Source organism: Rhinopithecus roxellana, chromosome 9, assembly GCF_007565055.1.
Source record: "Rhinopithecus roxellana isolate Shanxi Qingling chromosome 9, ASM756505v1, whole genome shotgun sequence".
In the NCBI taxonomy this organism is placed as follows: Eukaryota; Metazoa; Chordata; class Mammalia; order Primates; family Cercopithecidae; genus Rhinopithecus; species Rhinopithecus roxellana.
The window spans coordinates 144,345,441-144,368,848 of record NC_044557.1 but is presented as its reverse complement, the minus strand read 5'-3'; the positions used below and the strand labels follow the sequence as shown (position 1 = coordinate 144,368,848).

At 51.9% G+C, this 23,408-nt stretch overlaps 1 protein-coding gene across 1 annotated transcript in view; it reads left to right on the top strand.

Annotated features, from left to right (window-relative positions):
* Nucleotides 1-21,654, top strand: part of LZTS1 (leucine zipper tumor suppressor 1) — a 57,273-nt gene extending 35,619 nt beyond the window's left edge. The window contains exons 2-4 of the mRNA XM_030938279.1: nt 12,278-12,756; nt 13,990-14,793; nt 17,492-21,654. Of these exons, the coding sequence (XP_030794139.1) occupies nt 12,412-12,756; nt 13,990-14,793; nt 17,492-18,133 (1,791 nt within the window). The 5' untranslated portion in view covers nt 12,278-12,411 and the 3' untranslated portion in view covers nt 18,134-21,654. The remainder of the gene's footprint in view (nt 1-12,277; nt 12,757-13,989; nt 14,794-17,491) is intronic.
* The last annotated feature ends 1,754 nt before the right edge of the window (nt 21,655-23,408 follow it).

Genomic DNA, 23,408 nt, shown 5'->3' with positions numbered 1-23,408 from the left:
CATGCAAGTAAAGTGTGTGCCAAAGTGTGAGGTCTGGGCCGGTCACGGTGGCTCATGCCTGTAATCCCAGTACTTTGGGAGGCTGAGGCGGGTGGATCATGAGGTCAAGAGATCGAGACCATCCTGGCCAACATGGTGAAACCCCGTCTCTACTAAAAACAAAAAAATTAGCTGGGTGTGGTGGTGTGCGCCTGTAGTCCCAGCTGCTTGGGAGGCTGAGGCAGGAGACTTACTTGAACCCGAGAGGCAGAGGTTGCAGTGAGCCGAGATCGCCACCACTGCACCCAGCCTGGCGACAGAGTGAGACTCTATCTCAAAAAACAAACAAGCGAAAAACCAAGTGTGATTTCTGATGAATGATGCCTGATGGTTTCCTCCTAAGGACCTACAACTGTGTCTGGTTCCCTGACTGCAGCACCCCCTGACTCCCGCACCTCTCTGTTATCCAGCCCCCAACATGGAGAGCAGGTCTGCACTCCTGGGCTCTCAGCACCCTGGGGACAAAGAACCTGGAGGAAAAGAACACAAGGACAATGCCAGAAACCAGGTTACCTGACAGCCCAGACAGCATCTTCCACCAGGGCACCTGTGAGGTGAAGCAGATAAAAGAGTAACTTTTTTTTTTTTTTTTTTTTTTGAGATGGAGTCTCACTTTGTTGCCCAGGCTGGAGTGCAGTGGTGCAATCTTGGCTCACTGCAACCTCTGCCTCCCAGGTTCAAGCAGTTCGCCTGCCTCAGCCTCCTGAGTGGCTGGGACTACAGGTGCGCACCACCATGCCTGGCTAATTTTTGTATTTTTAGTAGAGATATGTTGGCCAGGCTGGTCTTGAACTCCTGAGCTCAGGTGATCTGCCCCCCTTGGCATCCCAAAGTGCTGGGATTATAGGTGTGAGCCACCATGCCTCGCCGAGAGAGTAACTTTCACCTCCTTTTCTACAAAAGAAAAAATTAAAAACCACTTACCTGCTAGAGGCAGAGACAAACTGGCTCTAACTCAGCAAATTCCTAAGAAAGCTGTATTTTCAGTTAAATTCGTGGTGCTTTTTAAACTCTTTTTGTTTAGGTGTACATAGCTGTCAGATCTCTCAAGCAGATCCTACAAAACAGAAACTCTGCCTTGTATTTTTTTTTTTTTTTGTCTTGGTCCAAAACTCTGAACAGGATTGGTTGTTGAGGAAGGGGATGGATGCACTTCCCCCTGGGTGACCAGTTGTCTCAAAGTCTAAGTGATGACTGTTCAGGTGAAAACCAGATTTGGGTTCTGGTAGTAAAGACTTGCCTTCATTATCTACATATGTGGAGACCTCAGTTTAAGTCACATGCCCTCCCGGGACCTCAGCTTCCTTTCTGTGGACGAGGTCAGTAGTCACTGTGCCTCCTTATGAGCTGATTTTATTAAAAATATTTCTTGAGGGGCAGGCGTGGTGGCTCACACTGGTAATTCCAGCGCTTTGGGTGGCCAAGGCAGGAGGATCACTTGAGCCCAGGAGTTGGAGACCAGCCTAGGCAACATAGCAAGCACTGCCCTATCTCTACACAAAATTTAAAAATTAGACAGTTATGGTAGCTTATATCTGTAGTCCTAGCTACTCGGGATGCAGAGGCAGGAGGATCTCTTGAGCCTGGGAGGTTGAGGTTGCAGTGAGCTATGATTGCACCACTGCACTCCAGCCTGGATAACAGAGTGAGACTCTGTCTCTTAAAAAAAAAAAAAAAAAAAAAATTATTGAGCACCTATTGTATTCTGAGCACTGTGTTTGACCCTGTGTGTGATACAAAGAAGCTTTAGCCCTATCTCTGCCTTCAAGAGGGTTTAAAGATAAGTGGGATGACAGACTTTCACCCCTGAAAAGTTAGATGATGCAAGAGCTGTCTGCAGGCTGAGGGCCAAGGGAGCTGAGCACTAAGGAGCAACTGTGGCCGAGGGAACTTCCTGCCCTCTGCCCAGAGCAGGGAGATGGGAGCCAGGCCTGAAACAGGGCTGCATTCTTTCTTGGAAAGGAAGCTGAGGTTTCATGATGAGATTCTTGTTTGTTGTTGTTTTCTCCCCAGCTTTTTTTTTTTTTTTTTTGACAGAGTCTTTCTGTTGCCCAGGCTGGAGTGCAGTGGCATGATCACAGCTCACTGCAACCTCCAACTCCTAGGCTCAAGCAATCCTCCTACCTCAGCCTACCAAATAGCTGGGACTATAGGCATTGTGACACTGTGCCTGGCTCATTTTTTTAAAAAGTCTTTTGTAGACATGGCAGGGAGGGTCTCACAGTTTTTCCCAGGCTGGTCTCGAACTCCTGACCTCAAGCCATCCTCCTGCCTTGGCCTCCCAAAGTGCTGGGATTATAGACATGAGCCACTATGCCTAGCTGAGATGCAAGTTCTTTATGAGAGGCCTTGCTCCTCTTTTTCTCTGCAGTCAACATGATGCTTGCCATGCCGCTACCCTGGGGGACAATGTGAATGAATAATAGTGAGTGTGAAGTTCTCCAGGTTGCACAGATGGAACTGAGCATGAAAATGCAAAGGCGTGGTTCCCATGGCTAAGATTAGAAATTACCCTGGGCTGGTGATGCTGCCCCAGTAGGAAGGAGAGAGCTACAGGCAGAACTCTGATCCCTGCCCAGCAACCACCGGCCATTCCTGGAGACAGCTTGCTCCCTGACCTGGGACTGCAGCCGCGGCCTCCTCTGCCTTCCAGGCACTTGAACCCACAGGGTGACCGTCTCTGATTGGAGCAGCACGGTGAGCCCAACAGGCTGGACTCCCATTTGTATCAGACAACCTGACACACACACGTACACACCCCACACCTCCGCTTTCCACATGTGCCCAGGTAGATCAGGAGCTGCTCTTTCTCCCCTCTCCCTCTTCCCCTCAGCTGGAAATGAAACCCAGTTGGCCCTGTCCTGTTCGTCAAATAGACAGAATACAGGGTTGGAGCCTGGAATTTGTGATATGAGCTTGGCAAATCCCTTTTCCGCTCTGGCCTCAGGGTGTAGTGAAGCATTTGGGGCAGAGGACAGCCGAGGTCCTGCCTGGCTGGTTGTGCCTCGGGTTCCAGGCTGCCGCAGAGCAGGGGGCTCCTCTTACCGGCAGCAGGTCAACTCCTCTGCTCACCACACCTGGTCACAGGGCTCCTCCCTGGGCCTCAGTTCTGCCAGTGCCACTCTTCTGAGTAACAGCAACTTCTCCTCCCCTCCCCTAGGGTAACACAGCCAAGTGTGACTCAGGGGCTCTCTGTCTCACTGCTGCTGCCTTCCTTTGATGTCTTGGCTAATAGGGTTCCTAGATGTCACCTCACCCAGACAATTTAGGGAAGGTGACTTTGAAAATTGACAGCTTCTGAGAGCCCAATAAAATAAATCTTAGTAAAGCTTTCACATGTGGAAAAATAATCATATGTAAGAGAGTTTTTGCAACAGAATGGAAACATCTAAATAGGGAATAGTGAAAGAAATGAGGTGGAATATTACACAGCGGGTAAATGGGAAGATCTAGCTCTACATGCTGTCAACATGAATGGATCCCAAGTATCAAATAAAAGGTCGAGTAAAGCAATCAAGGTTGCAGAATGATATATATGACACGATACCATTTATGTAAAGTGAAAAACATATAGTATCATAGACATTAAAATATGTTTAATGCTCCAAAAATGTTCCCACTCAAATCATGAGAATTTTCCCCCTAGGGAGAGAGATTACCGTTAGGATTGGGGAGAAGGAATAGGGAATGGGGACTCCAACTCCGAGATGTTTGTTTCATGTCTGAAACAAATATGGCAACATTTTAACAATCGTCGATTCTGCATGGGGGTACTGGGTTATTTTTGTACATATTTCCATATCTTAAAAATTTGTTAAACACAAGGAAAAGGAAGCTGCCGTGTGGGATGTCCGATGAGCATCGGGCGAGCCTTCGGGAGACACTGTTCCCTGAGCCCTGCTTGCTAGTCCAGAGGGCCTGCCCATCTGACCGCCCAGACCCCTTCTTCCACCTCGTACCCCACTTTGAGTGGTCTAAGGTCCGCCCACCTCTTGGGGATTGGACTGGCTGCAGGCTGGAGTCTGTGGAGGGATGGGGCTGCCTTGAGAGGATGCAGCACATTTGCTTTGGTTTCACTTCCAATGGTCTCTCCAGTTCCTAAAGGGAAGCAGGGAGTCCTTAAAGTGAAGTCAGTAATCCAAGACCACGTTATTTGTTCCTCTCCAAAGTTCATGTTCTATCCCCCAGAGCAGGATGTATTAATGTTTTTAAACTAGGTCAGTCAAGGGGCATTAGGGGTCAGGGAACCCTTAGAAGTCAGAGCCAAAATGTTGGAGGCGGGTGCATTTTTCTGAAGAGGGGGTTGACAGCTCTCATTAAATTCTTAAGAGGTCTCAAAAAAAAAAAAAAAAAAAAAAAAAAAAAAAAAAGACTGAAATGAATCCAGACCCTTGTGCTATGGTTGGAAATTGAGCCCAGAGGGGGCTGGAAGCTCTGCACCAGTGAAGGGAAGACCCACATCTCCCTGCCCAGTCTCCGCCTGCTTCCAAGTTCAACGTGGTTATGGTACGGGCAGTGGCACTAAGACCTCTATGGCCAGGCCAGCTTCTGCCCTGGGAGTCCAGCCCCGCAGTGCTTCCCAAATCAACAGAGCATCGCAGCGAGCTCTCCTGGGAAGTAATAATGAGAAAGAATATTAACAATGACCAGCACTGGGGACTTTTCAAAATGCTTTCTAAGCTCCTACTTCCTTTCCTCTCCCTACTGAAGTCATGTGGCAGAGCCCGTGTGGTTACCTTCATATTACAAGTGAGGAAACTGAGGCATAGAGAGGTTATGTAGCATGCCCACGGTCACACTGAATCAGTGACTCAGCTGGGGTTTTAAACTCATATTTTCCTTCTCTTCCCCGCAAACCAAGTTTCTTAACCACAGAACCATTGACATTTTGGATGAAATCATTCTCTGTCTTGGGGCTATCGTGTGCATTCATTGTAGGATGTTTAACAGCATCACTGGCCTCTACTCACTGAATAATAGTAGCACCCCCATCATGACAAGCAGAAATGTCTTGTCTCCAGGTCCTGCCAAACTACCCCCATTTGAGAACTGCTGCTCTGACACAAAGCCCAAGTTCATCCAGACCTCAGTGCCTTTGCACCTGCTGCTCCCGATGAGCGAATCATTTTACAAAACCACTTTATCAGGCTGGCTCTTCTCAAATGTCATCTTCTCAGAGGCTTTCCTGGCCACTCCATCTAAAGTAGCAGACACACATGCACACATATACACACACACGTTCGCACTTGCACACAGACGTGCACACATGTACACACACACACCTGTCCTCCCTGTCTCTTTTGCTTTTATCTACCATTCGGTAACTATTCTGCTTCCTTCTCTCCTCCCCTCTTCCTCACCTGATCCTGTACATTTTGCATAGTACTTAGCCCATGTCAGATGCTGAATAAATATTTGTTGGATAAATGACCAAATGTACCCCCACAGTGCAGCCCCATCAGCTCAATCCTGCCAACAGCCTACTTGGCACAGCAGTTATTGAAGACACGCTTGGCTGGGTGGGCTTGGGGAGTGGCCAGCACAACACTTGCATTGTTGTGGGCCTGCAAAGGTCAAAAGTGTTGGAGGGAATGGATGGGGTAAAGAGGGGGCAAGTGCAGACTGCAGAGATACCAGAAGCACAGCACAGCCGTGAGCTCACCGCTGAGTGCTGGCAGCCTTTCCCCTGCTCCTTACAGCTTAGGGGAGGAGGTGTAGGATGGAGAGGGGGAGAAGGAGGGAAGGATGTCAGGGAGCAGGAGGGGAAATAACAGAAGCTGAGTGGGAGGCAGGAGGCGGGGTGGCTGGAGGCTGAGCATCTCCGGCTTGGGGAGTGACCTCTTCACACTGCATGGCGGCAGAGGAGGAGGAGGGCTTGTGTGCATCCTCCACTCCCCTTCCCAGCCAGAACCCTGGACTTGGCTTGGGCCAAGGCATAGCTGCTTCAACTCATGAGACGGAGACTGTTGGTTTGGGATGGGAGGATTAGTCAGGTTAGTTCACACCTCTCTGCATCCAGAAAAACACTTTGCAACTCCATGCCTCTATCTCCACATTCCAGAAAGGGACCTTCCGAGGCAGCTGTCACTTTGTCTTGAGCCTTAGGTTTCTTTTGGGAAGGAAAATGCAGAATGGGGTTGGGGACGGGGCAGCTTAGGTGCTCACACTACTTTTGAGTAGAAGCCGCTCAAAAGTGAGGGCTTCCCATAATATCTGGGGCCCCTCCCCGTTCTGGTGGAGCAGCCACCCACAGTGAGGTGGGCTAGCAGATGGGAGATCGTGTCAGGAGGGGTGTGAGGGCTGGGACTGGTCCTGGGGCTGGATTCTGAGAAGGGTAGGCTGGATGGTCCCTTTCCACCAGCTGCTTTGGGTTCCTCTTTTTCTTCTCTTCTCCTAAGGTCTAAAGTCCAACTCTAGCTGGATTCCTTCCGTAGGAACTCACGTAGCAGGTCACCATGCCATGTGGAGTGTGAGGCTCTGCCGTTCCTTTGCCTTCTCTCCATCCTTCCCTCTTCCTGTCCCCTTCCCAAATCCCCAACATCTATGTGATGTCTTGTTTTCACCCCAAGTAGGTACTCCCAGTCAAGGGGAATTTGTTTCCCAGAAATAAAAATGTGTCTGTTGACCCTGTTCTTATGCAGGGCAGAGACAGCAGGGTGGATGGGGGCAGGTGAGAAGATGGATTTGGGAACCAGGATAGAACACAGCTGAGTTTTGTGTAACGCTGTCTCCAAGTTGACAGTGAAACAAGTCTAGACGCTTAAAGGTGATTAGCTTAGCTTCAAGTGGATCCCAAAGTCGCCTCAAACTTCAAAGCTCCTCTGTGTGTCGAGAGCTGGGGAGTGGCGAGCTGGGTGTCTGGGCTGAGGGACAGAAATGCTCTCAGGAGGCCTGGAGGTGGCCATTCTTCAGCCACCCCTCTCCTGGGCTCCTGGCATTGTCCATCTTCTTCCTCTTGACCGTCTAGGACGCAGCACAGGGCTGCTGCCCAGGTGAATAGCAGAGCTTCCGAGTACCTACAACCTTGCTGGCATTGGCCCAAAAGGGAAATGAAGCTCGGCTAGAGAAGTCTGCTTTTGATTCCTCCTCTAGGCTTCCTCTTCCTAACCCAGGAAGCTCATTTCGCTATCTGGAACAGGAACCCTAACATCTCTGGATCTCACCTACAGTCCCCAATCGCAGCGTGTGACTTTAGCATGGAGATTGTGGCATTTGGGCATGGGTTCCAATCCCACCTCTGTCACTGGTCACTGAGTGGCCAGGGCCACGGCATCCTACCTCTTGAGTCTGTGCCTCAGCCTCCCTTTTTTTGTTCTAAGACACAAAAACCATTGCTCTCAGAGAGCTCATATTCTGGTAGAGATACACACAATAAACCCTAAATTTGCAGTAGGCCGAGATTATGCCACTGCACTCCAGCCCGGGTGACAGTAGTGAGACTCTGTCTTGATTAAAAATAAATAAATAAATAAGATATGGCTGGATGTGGTGGCTCACACCTGTAATCCCGGTGCTTTGGGAGGCCAAGGTGGGAGGATAGCTTGAGGTTAGGAGTTTAAGACTGGCATGGGCAACATAGCAAGAGACCCCATCTCTACAAAAGAATTTTTTAATTAGCCACGAGTAATGGCATGTGCCATCATCCCATCTACTCTGGAGGCTAAGGTGGGAGGATCACTTGAGCCCAGGAGTTGGAGGCTGCAGTGAGCTGTGATCACTGTTACCTGCTGCACTCCAGCTTGGATGACAGAATGAGACTTTGTTTGTAAAATTTAAAAATAAGTAAAAAATAATAAGTTTAGTACAGGTGAGAGCAAGCATTACGTAGGGAATAAACAGGTTGGTAGAAAGTAATGGGGGAGGGATGCAGGGGTTTCAAGGTAACTGGAGAAAGCCACCTTGCGGAGGTGAGACTCAAGTTGAGAACTAGAAAATGATGTATGTGAAGGCTGATGTATGTGAAGAGCCCAGGAGGAGAATTCCAGGCAGGGGAAGTAGCAGCAAGTGCAGAGACTCCTAGATGGGTCAAGGCTTTGTGTGTTCACCCACCAGGAAGGAGATGAGTGTGGCTGTCCCTGTGGACATGCAGGACAAGGTTAGGAGTCCGCATTGTACTCTAACACAGTGGGAAGCCTGCAAGGGTTTCCATTAAGAAGTGCTATGACCTGGACGCTTCAGATGTGTCTGATGAACAGACTGGGGAAAGACACCTGGGGAAAGGCCCAGGTGAGAGGAGATGGAGGTGAGAGGAGATGGATGAGAGCCATAAACAGATCCGTTTAGCACCGATGTTGTCGATAGCCTCCAGCGGTGTCACAGGCTTGAAGGCAACACATACCGTGCACACATCTGAAGACCGCCTACCACGTGCTGGGCATTGTATTTTCCTTCTGTTCGTTTGTTGCATCTCCCTAATGTTCCTATGTAATATTAATGTTTTCATTTTGTAAATGAAGAAACCTCAGAGAGATTGATTTTCAAATCAAACTCCTGCCATGCCGCAGCCGATGGTCTGGTCTGTACAGCACTGCAGGTAGAGCTGCTTGTCAATGTGTATTGCATGGGAGGGTCTTTTGGCCCAAAATGACACCCCTGCACGTGGACCAGAGTAGTATTTTCTCCCCATAGGACCTAGAGGTCTCAGCTAAGCTAGAGATGGATGACCTAGGGGGATGAAAACACATTTTAGCAGTGTCAAGTTTATTTCAGCAGAGCTACCCTGTGCTCCTAAGTCACATCTCGCAGGAATGGGAGGCAGAAAGGTTCCATTTAGAAGGAAAGGACTAGTTTTGGAAAGTGAGTGTGGACATTGAAGATCCCAAAATCCTTAGGGATGATGGATGCTGGCAAGGACAATAGGTAACACATACTAATAAGAATGCCTAGCATTTACTGAGTGCCTACTATGTACTAACTATTGAGTAAATGTTCCAGAGCTGTTATCTTATGGTGGTATTTCTTAAATTTCTCATAATGATCCTATGAGGTAGGCTTCACTGTGTTTCCTTGAGTCTACAAAGCCATCGATTCAATAAAAGCTTTTCACATCAAAACATGTATTAAACTTATACGATGAAGTTTCATTGTCTTGTGCTTTTCCTAATGAAATACAGAACATATTCATTCATAACATAACCTCTTTATTCTTCAGGATACTAATGCAAGTTTGAATCAAAGCCTAGATATTCAGAGTCACAGAGTCTCCATGCACAACTGCTAATTGTACAAAATATATGTAGAATAAAATTAAAATTAAAAAACAGAGTCAGAGAGTTTCTGGCTCCCTTTCAGCTGTGTCCATGCAGTTCTCCATGTTCCACCTGGGATTTCTTTAGCCCCTTTAGGATGGATGGTGTAATTTAGAGCTGAGCAAAGAACAGAGGCTCCTTCCACATCTCCTGGTTTATTAAACTTGTGACTTTCCCCCTCTTAATTGGATCATCTGTCTTTTAACTAAGAAATACTTCATGGTGCATGACAATCACACAACCTTTTCTAGCTTTGAAAATCGTGTGATCTAAACTTAGAGATTTGCCTGAATCTGCACATGTGCTGGCATTGACATCCCAATTTCTCCTGTCTGGTGACTGACAAGGTTGTTATTGTTTAAGCATTGATTATTAGATGCTATCCTATTACTTAAAAAAAAAAAAATGCCCAGTCTGGTGGCTCACGCCTGCAATCCTGGCACTTTGGGAGGCAGGTGGATCACCTGAGGTCAGGAGTTCAAGACTAGCCTGTCCAACATGGCAAAACCCCGTCTCTAGTAAAAATACAAAGGTTAGCTAGGCATGGTGGTGCTCACCTGTAATCCCAGCAACCTGGGAGGCTGAGGTGGGAGAATCACTTGAACACAGGAGGCAGAGGTTGCAGTGAGCCAAGATCACACCACTGCACTCCGGCCTGGGCGACAGAGCGAGACTCCATATCAAAAAAAAAAGGATATATTAGAATTACTTTGTAACACTGAAGGTTAAAGATGTTGAACAGTTTACCTTCCATGTCATAGCTGGCAGGTGATGTAACTAGAACGCACACCAAGTCAGCTGGGTACTTCTCAACATTCAGGCTGTAATGACTGCTTTTGTCAAGGTTACCAAAGATCTCCACATGGCCAAATGCATTGACTAATTCTCAATTGTTGTCTGACTTCAGCAGCACTTGACACCTTGTTTTTTTTTTTTTTTTTTTTTTTTTTTTTTTTTTTTTTTTTTTTTTTTGAGACAGGATCTCACTCTGTTGCCCAGGCTGGAGTGCAGTGGTGTGATCTCAGCTCACTGCAACCTCTGCCTCCTGGGTTCCTCAGCTTCCTGAGTAGCTGGCACTACAGGTGCATGCCACCATGTCCAATTTGCCAGGCTAATTTTTTGTATTTTTAGTAGAGACGGGCTTTCACCATGTTGGTCAGGCCGGTCTTTGAACTCCTGACCTCAGGTGATCCCTCTGCCTAGGCCTCCCAAAGTGCTGGGATTACAGGCATGAGCCATTGCGCCTGACCATTTAACACCATTTTTAGGAAACAATTTCTTGACTTGACTTTCTTAGGTCTTCTATATCCGCATCACCCTGAAAACCTCTGCTACTCTTCCTTACTTCTCCTAACCTGCCTGACCTCTGGATGCTGAGTACTCCATGTTAACCATCCTCAGGCTTCTCTTGTCTTTCTGCATCCGCTATTTGGTGACCCCGTCTAGTCTCATAGCCACTTCCACACTCCCAGCTCTGACAAGTGCATCTGCAGCTCCCAGCAGCTGCCCACTCACCCTCCTGCCTACTCTCCATCACTCCCTGGATGCCAGATAGGCTTTGCAAACTGAATGTCTTCAACCAGACTCCTCTCTTTGGCATCATCTCTGACTCCTCTCTTTGGTTCACTCCCTACATCTGATCCTTTAGCAAGTCCTATCAGCTCAACCTCAAAATTACATTGAAAACTGCTTTTTAGAGACAGGGTCTCACTCTGTTGCCCAGACTGGTCTTGAACTCCTGGCCTCAAGTGATCCTCCTGCCTTGGCCTCCCAAAATGCTGGGATTACAGACATGAGCCACCGCCACATCTAAAACTTAATCCACAACTACCACCCTAGACTAGCTCTATTAGTCTGTAATCGGCCAACACTTCTATCCCCATCTCCTCAAAAGCCTCTTCCCCACCTGGAAGCCAGAGTAACCTTCCCCAACCTAAGGCAGATCCAGGTGTCATCTGCTTAAAGTCATCCAAGGGCTCCTTGTCTCAACCCAAGAAAGCCAGAGCTCTTACAGCCGCACAGCGTCCTTGTTGTCTGGTGTCTGCTGGCTCCTGGTTTCTGTTTCTCCTTCCCAGCCTTGCTAATGGCTCTCCAGCCAGTCTGCTTGCCATGCAGGTCTCACACAGCCAAGCTCCCTCCGCCTCAGGGACTCAGGCTTTTATACCTGGGCTTCTTTTGGTAACCCTTCTCCCCTGAGATTTTCATATGCTTGTACCTCATTTTCTTTTCTTTCTTTCTTTTTCTTTTTTTTTTTTTTTTTTTTTTTGAGTCGGGGTGTCACTCTGTCCACCCAGGCTGGAGTGCAGTGGCACGATTGCGGCTCACTGCAGCCTTGATCCCCGGGGCTCAGATGATTCTCCCACCTCACCCTCCCAAGTAGCTGGGATTACAGGTGTGCACCACCATGCCCAGCTAATTTTTGTATTTTTAGTAGAAACGGGGTTCTCTAAATTGCCCAGGCTGGTCTCAAACTCCTGGACATAAGCAACCTGCCCACCTTAGCCTCACAGAGTGCTGGGATTACACGCATGAACCAGCATGCCTGGCACCCCCCTCATTTTCTTGAGGCCTTTTAAAATGCTACCCTAACAAAAGAGATCTTCCTGCATAAAACAGCCGCCTCCCAGAATTCTGTTCTGTTCTCTGCTCCAGTTTCCCCCGCAGCACTGGTACCACTTGCTACAGTATACATTGGTTTGCTTCTGGCCTGTCCACACCACTGTAACCCTAAGTTCCAGGAATGCAGAGGCTGTGACAGGTTAGTCACTTGCTGGTCCTGAGTGTTTAGAGTAGAGGCTCACCTGAAGTGGGCTCCTGGTGAATGTTTGTTGAATTATCAGACAAAGGAAGAAGGAACAGAGCACCCGCTGGTGGAGACAGTGCTGGGCTCTGACATGGGTTTCTTTACTGCCCAGATTTGGAAGTCGGAATAAGCACTGTGCTGTGACCACTCCCACCCACGCTGACTTCTGTCTTGTGTCTTCTTCCAGGTCTACAGCTCTCGCAGGCTCTGTGAGGGCTTTGCTATGACCTCAGTCCCCTCGCGGAGCCAGGACTGCCCCTTGCTGCCGCAGCCTCTCCGGGTGCCCGCCTCGCCCTGCCCCATCCTCAGCCCCGAGTCACTATGGGCAGCGTCAGTAGCCTCATCTCCGGCCACAGCTTCCACAGCAAGCATTGCCGGGCTTCGCAGTACAAGCTGCGCAAGTCCTCCCACCTCAAGAAGCTCAACCGGTATTCCGACGGGCTGCTGAGGTTTGGCTTCTCCCAGGACTCGGGTCATGGCAAGTCCAGCTCCAAAATGGGCAAGAGCGAAGACTTCTTCTACATCAAGGTCAGCCAGAAAGCCCGGGGCTCGCACCACCCAGATTACACGGCGCTGTCCAGCGGGGACTTAGGGGGCCAGGCTGGGGTGGACTTTGACCCGTCCACACCCCCCAAGCTCATGCCCTTCTCCAATCAGCTAGAAATGGTAAGTGGGGGTCGCTGGCAAGGGTGAGTGGGTTGGAAAGGCCGGAGAAAGCAAAATGGGGGTGGAGAGCCTGGGAGTTCAGGGGGAGGGGTGACCTGAGCATTTAGACTCCAAAAAGCCAGAGCGGCAGGGGTGCGGCAGAAGCCTGTGGCCACACCACAGAGATCAAAGGTTGCACAAAGGAATCGGAGCATTGCTCAGTCCCCTGAAGCACAAGTCTCAGGTCAGCCCATAAGCAAAGAGCACAGGGGACATGTAAGCTGACTGGAGTCCCACTGAAATGTAGCTGGATTGTCAACGCAGGACGCCTCGGGAAGGAGAGGGAGCCCTGTTCTCATCTAGAAGCACAGATGAAACGGATGCAGACCGGGAGTTAACCACTTCTCTCCCCAGAAGACTGGTGCGGGTGGGTGGGGTCTTCTCATCTGCTGCCCTGGTGTGCATTAGCTCCTTGCTCAAGCTGCACCTGGAGGCATCTTTGAATACAGGCTGGAATTTTGTCATCCATTTACCAGAGATGAGGGCAAAAGAGGCCCAGGCACTCAGAAATCCAGCCCTCACACCAGCCCGAGCCCTCATGCGTCCTGCGAGTGGACCCTGAAATCAATTTTCCTATTCAGTCCTTTGCCCCTTGCCCTGGGGAGATGAATCCCCGGTTTTGATTGAGTAGGAAAGAGCCTCTTATGTTTGCATAGAGCATTCAGCTTTTCAAACTAAGGGGCTTGTAAACTGCAAAGCACTTTACCAGGGAAAATTACAGTTTTAAAAAAGGATTGTGATTTGGAGTGAGCCTCCCAACCCCGGAAGGAGACCAGGTCCATGTGATTGCTCCAGGCTTAATGGAAGAGGCAGTGAACAGGAAGAAGGGACGGACCTAGAGAGGGACAGCAAGCTGGGCCAGCCTAATGTCCTAACCTGCTCCACACAGAGACCTAGAGCCTCAAGATGGTGTTTGTCACCTCAGGAGGGCTGGCACAAGCTGGTGGCAGGTTGCTATTTCATGGAACAAAGTGCCCAAGTCACCATTAGGGTTTTTTCTTTCCTAAGAGAGATTTATCACATTCAGCTGCTTCAAAGCAACAGGCAAGGTATGCTAAGACAAGTGACCGAGAGGGGTGCTGCATGTGCTCAGAGAACCCAGATTGGCTCAAGGTCGGCACACGTGCCCGGGGAGGGAGGGTGCAATGTGCGTGCAGGGGAGGCATGAATCACCGCAGTCCTTTTCCTCTACAGGGCTCCGAGAAGGGTGCAGTGAGGCCCACAGCCTTCAAGCCTGTGCTGCCGCGGTCAGGGGCCATCCTGCACTCCTCCCCGGAGAGTGCCAGTCACCAGCTGCACCCCGCCCCTCCAGACAAGCCCAAGGAGCAGGAGCTGAAGCCTGGCCTGTGCTCTGGGGCGCTGTCTGACTCCGGCCGGAACTCCATGTCCAGCCTGCCTACACACAGCACCAGCAGCAGCTACCAGCTGGACCCGCTGGTCACACCCGTGGGACCCACCAGCCGTTTTGGGGGCTCTGCCCACAACATCACCCAGGGCATCATCCTCCAGGACAGCAACATGATGAGCCTGAAGGCTCTGTCTTTCTCTGACGGAGGTAGCAAGCTGGGCCACCCGAACAAGGCAGACAAGGGCCCCTCGTGCGTCCGCTCCCCCATCTCCACGGACGAGTGCAGCATCCAGGAGCTGGAGCAGAAGTTATTGGAGAGGGAAGGCGCACTCCAGAAACTGCAGCGCAGCTTCGAGGAGAAGGAGTTCGCCTCCAGCCTGGCCTACGAGGAGCGGCCGCGGCGCTGCAGGGACGAACCGGAGGGCCCGGAGCCCAAAGGCGGCAGCAAGCTCAAGCAGGCCTCACAGAAGAGCCAGCGCGCACAGCAGGTCCTGCACCTGCAGGTACTGCAGCTTCAGCAGGAAAAGCGGCAGCTCCGGCAGGAGCTCGAGAGCCTCATGAAGGAGCAGGACCTGCTGGAGACCAAGCTCAGGTCCTACGAGAGGGAGAAGACCAGCTTCGGCCCCGCGCTGGAGGAGACCCAGTGGGAGGTGAGGCCACGCAGTGCTCACGGGCTTGGGTGGTCAGCGGTTTGGCGCCAGTCCCCCTCCTCTCCTTCTGGTGCTGGCCAATAGCGTGCAAACACAGACCGTGCAGGCAAGTGAGGCACACGTGCTGGTTTTATCACCCAAAGAAGGGTTCCCTGCAAACCATGTTGGGGGATCGACTTACTTCTGAGCTTCCTCCTATCCCCACCATCACCCTCATGGCCCCTAGATTTCAATTTCCCTGAGTGAACCATTAACCAAGAAGCCGGAAGCCAGATAACCAAGGCTCAGCCAGGCTGTGGGCCAGCCTCCCTTCAGTCTGCTCACAGGAGGCTCAGAAGAAGCACAAGCTATGCCTGAGTTCACGCGGGGCCAGGAGCCCAAGAGAGCACAGAATGTATTTGTTGCTTTGGAGGGAGGGACCGCACCCACTAGGAAAAGACACCCCATTGGTGGCAGGTTTCAGTGATGGAAGTGGCCACTCTTTGCAGAAGTGTAAGTGGAACTTCTATTTGATGAGCTGATGGAAACCTAGGAGAGGAAGGAAAGAGTCACACGCTCACACATTTACACACTCACACACACTCACTCACTCACCCGGTCACACTTGGAAATGAGGCATCCAGACCTGACGGTGCTGGAGAACCCCATAACCTCTGCATCCTATTAGTGGGAAACCAGCTTTTCTCACCAGCCCGGTGGTCTGGATGACCCATGGAGTTCAAGTCTGTCGTTGAGGCTCTTTACATGCTCACACCCTGCTTGGTCTGTCCACGTGCCTGCCTCACCCCCAGTTCAGAGTTCAAATCTCAGTCTACACGCAAACCCCTGTCTATGTGCAAGTCAACAACCAGTGGTTTGACTTGCCTGCTGCTGGCAGCTGTATCACCCCCATTTAACACCAACTGTATTGGTCTCTGTGTCAGCCTGATTTCTGTCATCCATGTTTATGCCCACACCCTCTGACCTCACCCCTGCATGCACCCAGCCCTCCTCTCTCCTCTCTACTGGGGTAAAGACTACATTGCAGGCCGGGCGCGGTGGCTCACGCCTGTAATCCCAGCACTTTGGGAGGCTGAGACGGGCGGATCACGAGGTCAGGAGATCGAGACCATCCTGGCTAACACGGTGAAACCCCGTCTCTACTAAAAAATACAAAAAGCTAGCCGGGCGAGGTGGTGGGCGCCTGTAGTCCCAGCTACTCGGGAGGCAGAGGTAGGAGAATGGCGTAAACCCGGGAGGCGGAGCTTGCAGTGAGCTGAGATCCGGCCCCTGCACTCCAGCCCGGGTGACAGAGCGAGACTTCGTCTCAAAAAAAAAAAAAAAAAAAAAAAAAAGACTACATTGCAAATTCACTGCTGTACCCGGTGACTAGTACCATGCTGGTTTGGATGCATAGCCCAGTCCACATCTGCCAAACGAGGAATCATTGTCTTCTCCTCTTGCTCTTCTCTATTTCCACTCCTATCCCCCATCAAAATTTGGCCAACAGCAATGATGAACACCGAAGCCACAGGTTAGATCCATATGTCTCTGGATCTTGGCCATTTGGGGTCATGGGAGACCAAGGCCAGTCTGGCTGAATTGTAAGAGTGAATGAAGGCCAGAGCATGTGGCTCTACAAAATGGATTCTTGGAGCAAGCCTGGAAGCCACCTTCACATTTCCTTTTGCAGTAGAAATGTCCCCTTGCCCTCAGTGAAACACTGCACAGTCCTGGAGAAAATCCGACCCTGCCCAGGATGCCTGCTTGGGACCAAGAATTTCATTCCAAGGCCAACCCTGTATTCATGTCATGAAGGGAGTGACACAGTCATGGCTGAGGCATGGGCCTGGCTTTGAACCTCAGCTTGACCGCTTATGATCCAGGTGATTCTAAATACATTAGCCATGGTGACAATGGGGTGTAGTGATTAAACTGTTAGGATCAGATCCTTACTCTTATACTTTATATAATATATATATATATAAGCCCTCAGGCTGGTCACTTCACCAGCTATTTCTCATAACCTCTCTGTGCCTCAGTTTCACTGATGTAAATTGAAGCTTAATAATAGTACCTACTTCATCGGGTTGTAAGGAATAGATGAGCAAATGTAGGGCTTGGCACTTAATAACACTATAAATTATTAGTGAAAGTATGTTTATAATATACTTACGTGTGGCTAGGTGTGGTGACTCACACCTGCAATCCCAGCACTTTGGGAGGCCGAGGCAGCCAGATCACTTGAGGTCAGGAATTCAAGACCATCCTGGCCAACATGATGACACCCCATCTCTACTAAAAATACAAAAACCAGCTAGGCGTGGTGGCAGGTGCCTGTAATCCCAGCTACTTGGGAGGCTGAGGCAGGAGAATCGGGAGGGGAGGCGGAGGTTGCAGTGAGCCAAGATCGTGCCACTGCACTCCAGCCTGGGGGACAAAGTGAGACTTCTTCTCCAATAACAGCAATAATAATATACTATGTGTCATTATACATGATGATGATTATTTTATCAGTTTACTATCTAGCCTAGCTCGATAACCTGGGGAAAAGGTCACAGCAATGTCCAGCTTACTTTCAGATTGGACAAAGGCTGGAATGCCTAACACCAGGCCACCGCATCCGGAGTGGCTTGGTTATTTTAGGCAGCTGAGCTGTCAGTTCCCTGGGTAAGGACACTCACGTCTTGGCGCTCTGTCTCTATCCCACCCTCGGCAGGTGTGCCAGAAGTCTGGCGAGATCTCCCTCCTGAAGCAGCAGCTGAAGGAGTCCCAGACAGAGGTGAACGCCAAGGCTAGCGAGATCCTGGGTCTCAAGGCGCAGCTGAAGGACACGCGGGGCAAGCTGGAGGGCCTGGAGTTGAGGACCCAGGACCTGGAGGGGGCCCTGCGCACCAAGGGCCTGGAGCTGGAGGTCTGTGAGAATGAGCTGCAGCGCAAGAAGAATGAGGCAGAGCTGCTGCGGGAGAAGGTGAACCTGCTGGAGCAGGAGCTGCAGGAGCTGCGGGCCCAGGCCGTGCTGGCCCGCGACATGGTGCCACCCACCTTCCCCGAGGATGTCCCCGCCTTGCAGCGGGAGCTGGAGCGGCTGCGGGCCGAGCTGCGGGAGGAGAGGCAAGGCCATGACCAGATGTCCTCGGGCTTCCAGCACGAGCGGCTGGTGTGGAAGGAGGAGAAGGAGAAGGTGATTCAGTACCAGAAGCAGCTGCAGCAGAGCTACGTGGCCATGTACCAGCGGAACCAGCGCCTGGAGAAGGCCCTGCAGCAGCTGGCACGCGGGGACAGCGCCGGGGAGCCCTTGGAGGTTGACCTGGAAGGGGCTGACATCCCCTACGAGGACATCATAGCCACTGAGATCTGAGGGGCTGCCTGGGAAGGCGAGTCTGGGGACCTGGCACTGGGAGGCAGGGCTCTCCTGTGCCTCCCCCTTGCTCAGCAACCTAGACCCCTCTGAGAGACACCACTCCCTGGGACACAGACCCAGGACCCCCAAGGGGAGGGCAGGATGGCCTTTCCTTCTCTCTCTGATTTCCCAGTGTTCACCAGCCCTGCAGCCCACCAGGCCTCAGGCCCTGACTCCTCTGGCTTTCCCAGGAGATGAGTCCAGGGGTCTCTCTGCTTTGGTTGAGGGCTCCCTGAACTTTGGCCTTTGTTCAAAATAGATATCCTCTCCCCCTCCTCCAGGGAAGGTGGCCACAGCAAGTACAGGGGCTCCCCTCCGCTTCTCATCCCAACCACTTTTTCCTCCTGGACACATCGGAATGCCTTGGAAATAGAAAGAAGCCATATATGACCAGAAGCCTTGGAACCGGCCCCATCAGAACCTGAGCTATTCTCCTCTGGCCGCAGAGATGTAGGGGTGAAATGAGCTGTGGTGAAGCTGGCTTTGAAACCTCAGGGCTGTCCTGGGCCCAGCAAGCCACAGGAAGGAGGGGAGAGCCAGGCAGCCCGCAGTGTGGAGACGGTGCCACAGCCAGAGGAGGGCAGAGGGAAAATCCAAGGGTTGGGAACCAGTGGCGGGTGATGGCCAACCCCTGGGGCCCAGTCCTTGTTTACTGGTTCTTGCGAATGGGAGCTGAGCAGCCTCTGGACAGCCAGTGGCCTTTGACCTCAGTGACCATTCTTCTTTAAGCCATACACCCTGAGACCCCCGGCTGGGTGCTGGGAAGGGAGGGTTGAAGCCACCATGAACCAGAGGGTGTGGCTTTCCAGTTGCCCTCGGGGAGCCTCCCCATCTGTCCAGCTGGGGCCAGAGGCTGGGAGTCCCTACCTGGTTCACAGTGGCCGGCGGCTACTCTGGAATGTTTTTCCTTCCCCAGAATCAAGCTTTTCCTTGACCCAGAAGAGCTCATATCACTAAGACAGCACATGTGTGATCTGGGCATTTTCCTCCTCTGCCTACAGCCAGGTTCGGTGGCACACCTTCCCCCCTTAGCACCTTCAGGGCTGAGTTCTGGGTTTCTACAGGTCAGGACGGCTCCTCAGAGTGCCAGAGAGCCAGAGCCCCAAGCAGGATGAAAAAGAGGCATATACACAGCAGTGTGCATAGCCTGGCCACCAGCCATCCTCCCTCCACCTCATGCCCCCCATTTGTCCCAGACTAAAGGACCCAGAGAGCAGCTCCTTTCTCAGGAGCTTGGACAGTGCCCCAGGGAGTCCAGGGTTTCTCTGCAGATGTGCAGAGCTGGAGGTGGTGGAGAAGGATAAAAGGGAATTTCTCTGTTGTTTGGTTCAGGGATTTTATTTTTATTTTTATGAGACAGGGTCTTGCTCTGTCCCCCAGGCTGGAGTGCAGTGGCATGATCATAGCTCACTGCAGCCTCATACTCCTGGGCTCAAGCAATCCTCCTGCCTCAGCCTTCCAGCTAGCTGGGACTACAGGTGCACGCCAACATGCCTGGCTAACTTTTCATTTTTTTTGTAGGGACGGGGTCTCGTTTTGTTGCCAAAGCTGGTCTCGAACTTCTGGCCTCAAGCAATCCACCTGCCTTGGCCTCCCAAAGTGCTGAGATTACAGATGTGAGCCACTGTGCCTGGGCAGATTTTTCTTTTATTCTTTCTTTCTTTCTTTTTTGCTTTCTTGTCTTTTCAGAAGCAAGCCAGACCTAGCAGGCTGTTCCATGTGCTATTTTTGACTGTAGCCACAGCTGCTGTTCTCAGGACAGCAGCCCTTCCCACATGCCTGTGCCTGCTGCCTGCTGAGATGAGGAGGGGAGCGTCTGGGAACTTGCGAGTACGAGGCCAGTCCCCATTTCTGCCTCGCCCACCCCTGGCCCTTAGAGACCCTGAGGTGGGGGTGGGGAGATGCTTCTCTCCTTGCCCCCTGCCCTCATGGGTCCTAGCCCGTCCCTGAGTGTGCGCTGAGGCCAGAGTCACCTTTTCTGTGGCTGACTCTGGGGTTAAACGGTGCCATCCTCAAATGACAGAGGAGGTTTTCTGGAATTTCAAACCATTGCTCTTAGTCCCAAGCTAGGTTTAAACCTGGAATCTACAAGCCAAAAGTCCCTCCCTGCCTGAGAGCGGTACCCTCCATTGGGCACAGTTCAGACCCAAGTCAAAGATGTCCCATTCCTTGCCCCCCGGCCCTCATTTCCTTCATTTCCACCAGGCTGTGCCTTGTTTGAGTTTTGCCTCCCAGTGAGACTGCCCATGGAGAGAAAGGAAAGGGCTGGCTCCCCCTCCCCTGGCTGGAGACCCCCCCACCCCAGGAAAGAGCAGCCAGAGTCCAGTGCTCTGCCCCCAGACGTTGCCTGAGAAGAAGTGGCTGCCACACCGAGGGGAAGGCCCTGAGGCAAGAGGCTGTGCTCCGCCATGGTGTCCCGGTGCCCTCCATACACGGGGGAGTGCAGCCTTCTCCGTATCTCCATGGCCCTGGCCCAGGCCGGCCCAGACGTGTTCCCCCCAGGCCTTGTCCAACATCCGAGGTAGCAGATGTCTTCCCTGGGCTGCCACCAGCCCCAGCCCCAGAGTGGCCCACAGTGGCACTAGAATGCAGATGTCCCGTGACCTCACGACCTCGCGCCCTCATCTTCCTGTGGGTGTTCTTTCCCGCCCTGTCCAAAAGCGCCCTCACCATTCTTGGACCATGCCAGATGCTGCCTCTCTGGAAAGAGGCTCTGGACAGCAGAGGCCTCCAAGCACAGAGCCTGGCCCCAGGCCCCAGATGGGGTGGTCTTCCTGCCCTTCCCTCTGGGCACGCCTGCTGGCACGCTGACCCACTCGAATGGACCAACCTGCTGTGTCCCCAGAGGATGCCTGCAGGAGAGAGCAGCGCTCCGCACCACCTCACCAAGGATCGAACTCTGCCGCTGGGCCTCGGAATGACTGGACTCTCACGGGGTTCCCTCCTAGCTCTCTTGGTGAACTCCTGCCAGGCACTCGCAGCCCCTATAGCACTGAGCTCACATGAGACTGGCATGTGGGGGGCATCTCTCCCCAAGGAGGCACTTGCTGAGCCTCCTGTGCCTGGTCCTATCCTGGGCCATGTCTTAGGTGAGACAGTTGCCCGAAACTAAGCCAGGCCGGGCTGTAGGAGCAGCAGCTTTGGGAGAGGGATTTCCCTGCAGACCTCAAGTCATCATGCAGTGGGTGCTGCCATGACAGAGGCTGTACCCCTGGGCCAGCGAGGCTGCTCACCCACCTCGCTGCAAGGTGGGCTTCGTGCTGTGCCTGCAGGCAGAGCTGGAGCCCCCAGCAGAGGCGGGCTGGGACAGACCAGCATTTGGAAGATGTACATAGTTGTTTTTCTCTTTGTGGTTTCTTGTTGGGTTTGGTTTGCTTTTGACAGCTTCATTTTATTTTTGATGTCACTTTTTGGCCGTGTAAACTATTTGTTGCAATTTTATGTTTTTATTTATGAATAAAGAATGCCATTTCTCACGCTCTCTAGAGCCACATGTGTCTGCCCTCCTCTCCCCTCGCTATGGTGTGGCACCTCCCTGGCACTTCTTCCCTTGGAACAGGAAAGATGACATCCCTTCCACCAGTGAGGGGGGTGAGGAAGGCGGCACAGGGCACTGGGAAAGGAGGGCCCAGGAGTCAGATAGGCTTTAGCTGGCCCCTGCCCCCATCACCTACCCCGGGACCTTATCTGTGAAATGAGAGGAAAAGGGACCCAGGGACAGGTGCCCCTGTAGAGTCAGAGCATCCTCTCCAAAAGATAGCCCCTCCCCACCCAAACCGCATGCCCCACCGGCTGCTCACCTCACCAGCCAACTCCTGGGTCTACCGCATATGGCCTATTGGCAAAAGACCAGCATGGCTATAGTTGCCACTGCCCCAGGGCCCCCTGGTGGGGCAGGTGCAGTCACCACCATGGCCATCTGTCCAGCCTTCTTGGTTCCAGCCTACCTGGTGCCCCCTTGACAACCTTCCCTACTATCCCGGGCTCACAGCCTAGGCCCAGAGGGCTGCTGCTCAGGTGGCAGGAGACAGAAGGGACATGTTATGAGGAAATTGAAATCGCAAGGCAGCCTAGGGGGCACAAAAGGGGCAGATGACAAGGCCTCTGAGGTGGGGAAGGTTAGTGTAGACTGGGGGGTCTGGGGAGAGGCAGGCAGGAGAAGACTTGGGGCAAGGGTAGGACACAAGAAGAGTGGGAGGGAGGAAAGGACTAGAAACGTGTCTCGGGGGCAGGCGTTCACACAGCTCCCTGCCCACCTGTGATGGGAAAAGAGTAGTACTGCGGGTTGGAGAGGCAGGAGGACCAGGGTGCAGGGGCCCACGCAGAAGCTCAACTCACTGAGCCAGGACAGGAGCCAAATTCTGATTAACACAGAAGCCCCAGCTTTGGGACAAAGGGGTCATGTCCAACTTGGGGTAACTCTTCCCCATCTTCCTCCTAGACCTGGCCCAGGCTGGTGACCTCACTAAAACATGCCTCTCACTAATCACACTCTTGGGTTACACCTTCCTCTTTAACTGGAGCAGGCCCAGAGATTCATTTTAACCAATAGGATACAACAGGAGTGATGTGCTGCCAGTTTCAGCCTAAGCCCAGAAGGCCTAGCAGCTTCTACTTTGATTCTATTATTTGAGGCAGGGTCTCACTCTGTCACCCAGGCTGGAGAGTGCAGTGGTGTGATCATGGCCTACTGAGGCCTTGACTATGTGGGCTCAAGCAATCCTCCTTCCTCAGCCCCCCAAGTAGCTAGAACCACAAGCATGGACCACCATACCTGGCTAATTTTTAAATTTTTTTGTGGAGATGAAGTCAGGGGTAGGCACTATGTTGCCCAGGCTGGTCTCAAACTCCTGGCTTCGAGCCATCCTCCCACCTTGGCCTCCCAAAGTGCTGGGATTACAGGCATGAGCCCCTGTGCCTGGCCCACTTCCGCTTTTATACTCTTGGGAGCCCTAAGATGCCACATAAGAAGCCCATCCTCCTGTTTTGCTGGAAAGGCCGCTTAGGGTAGGAGGGGTCACTTGTCCCAGAGTCTCAGCTAGGTCCCGCATCCAGCTGAGCGCAGCTGAGTGACTACCCTGGACCCAGCCGACCCCATGGGGAACAGCCTTGTTCCCCCCTCTGCCCTGCCACAGTCCTTACCCTCAGATCCCTAAGCACAGTAAATGACAGTGTGTTTAAGCCGCTGACGTCAGGGATCTATTACATGGCATAAGGATACATCACCAGAATG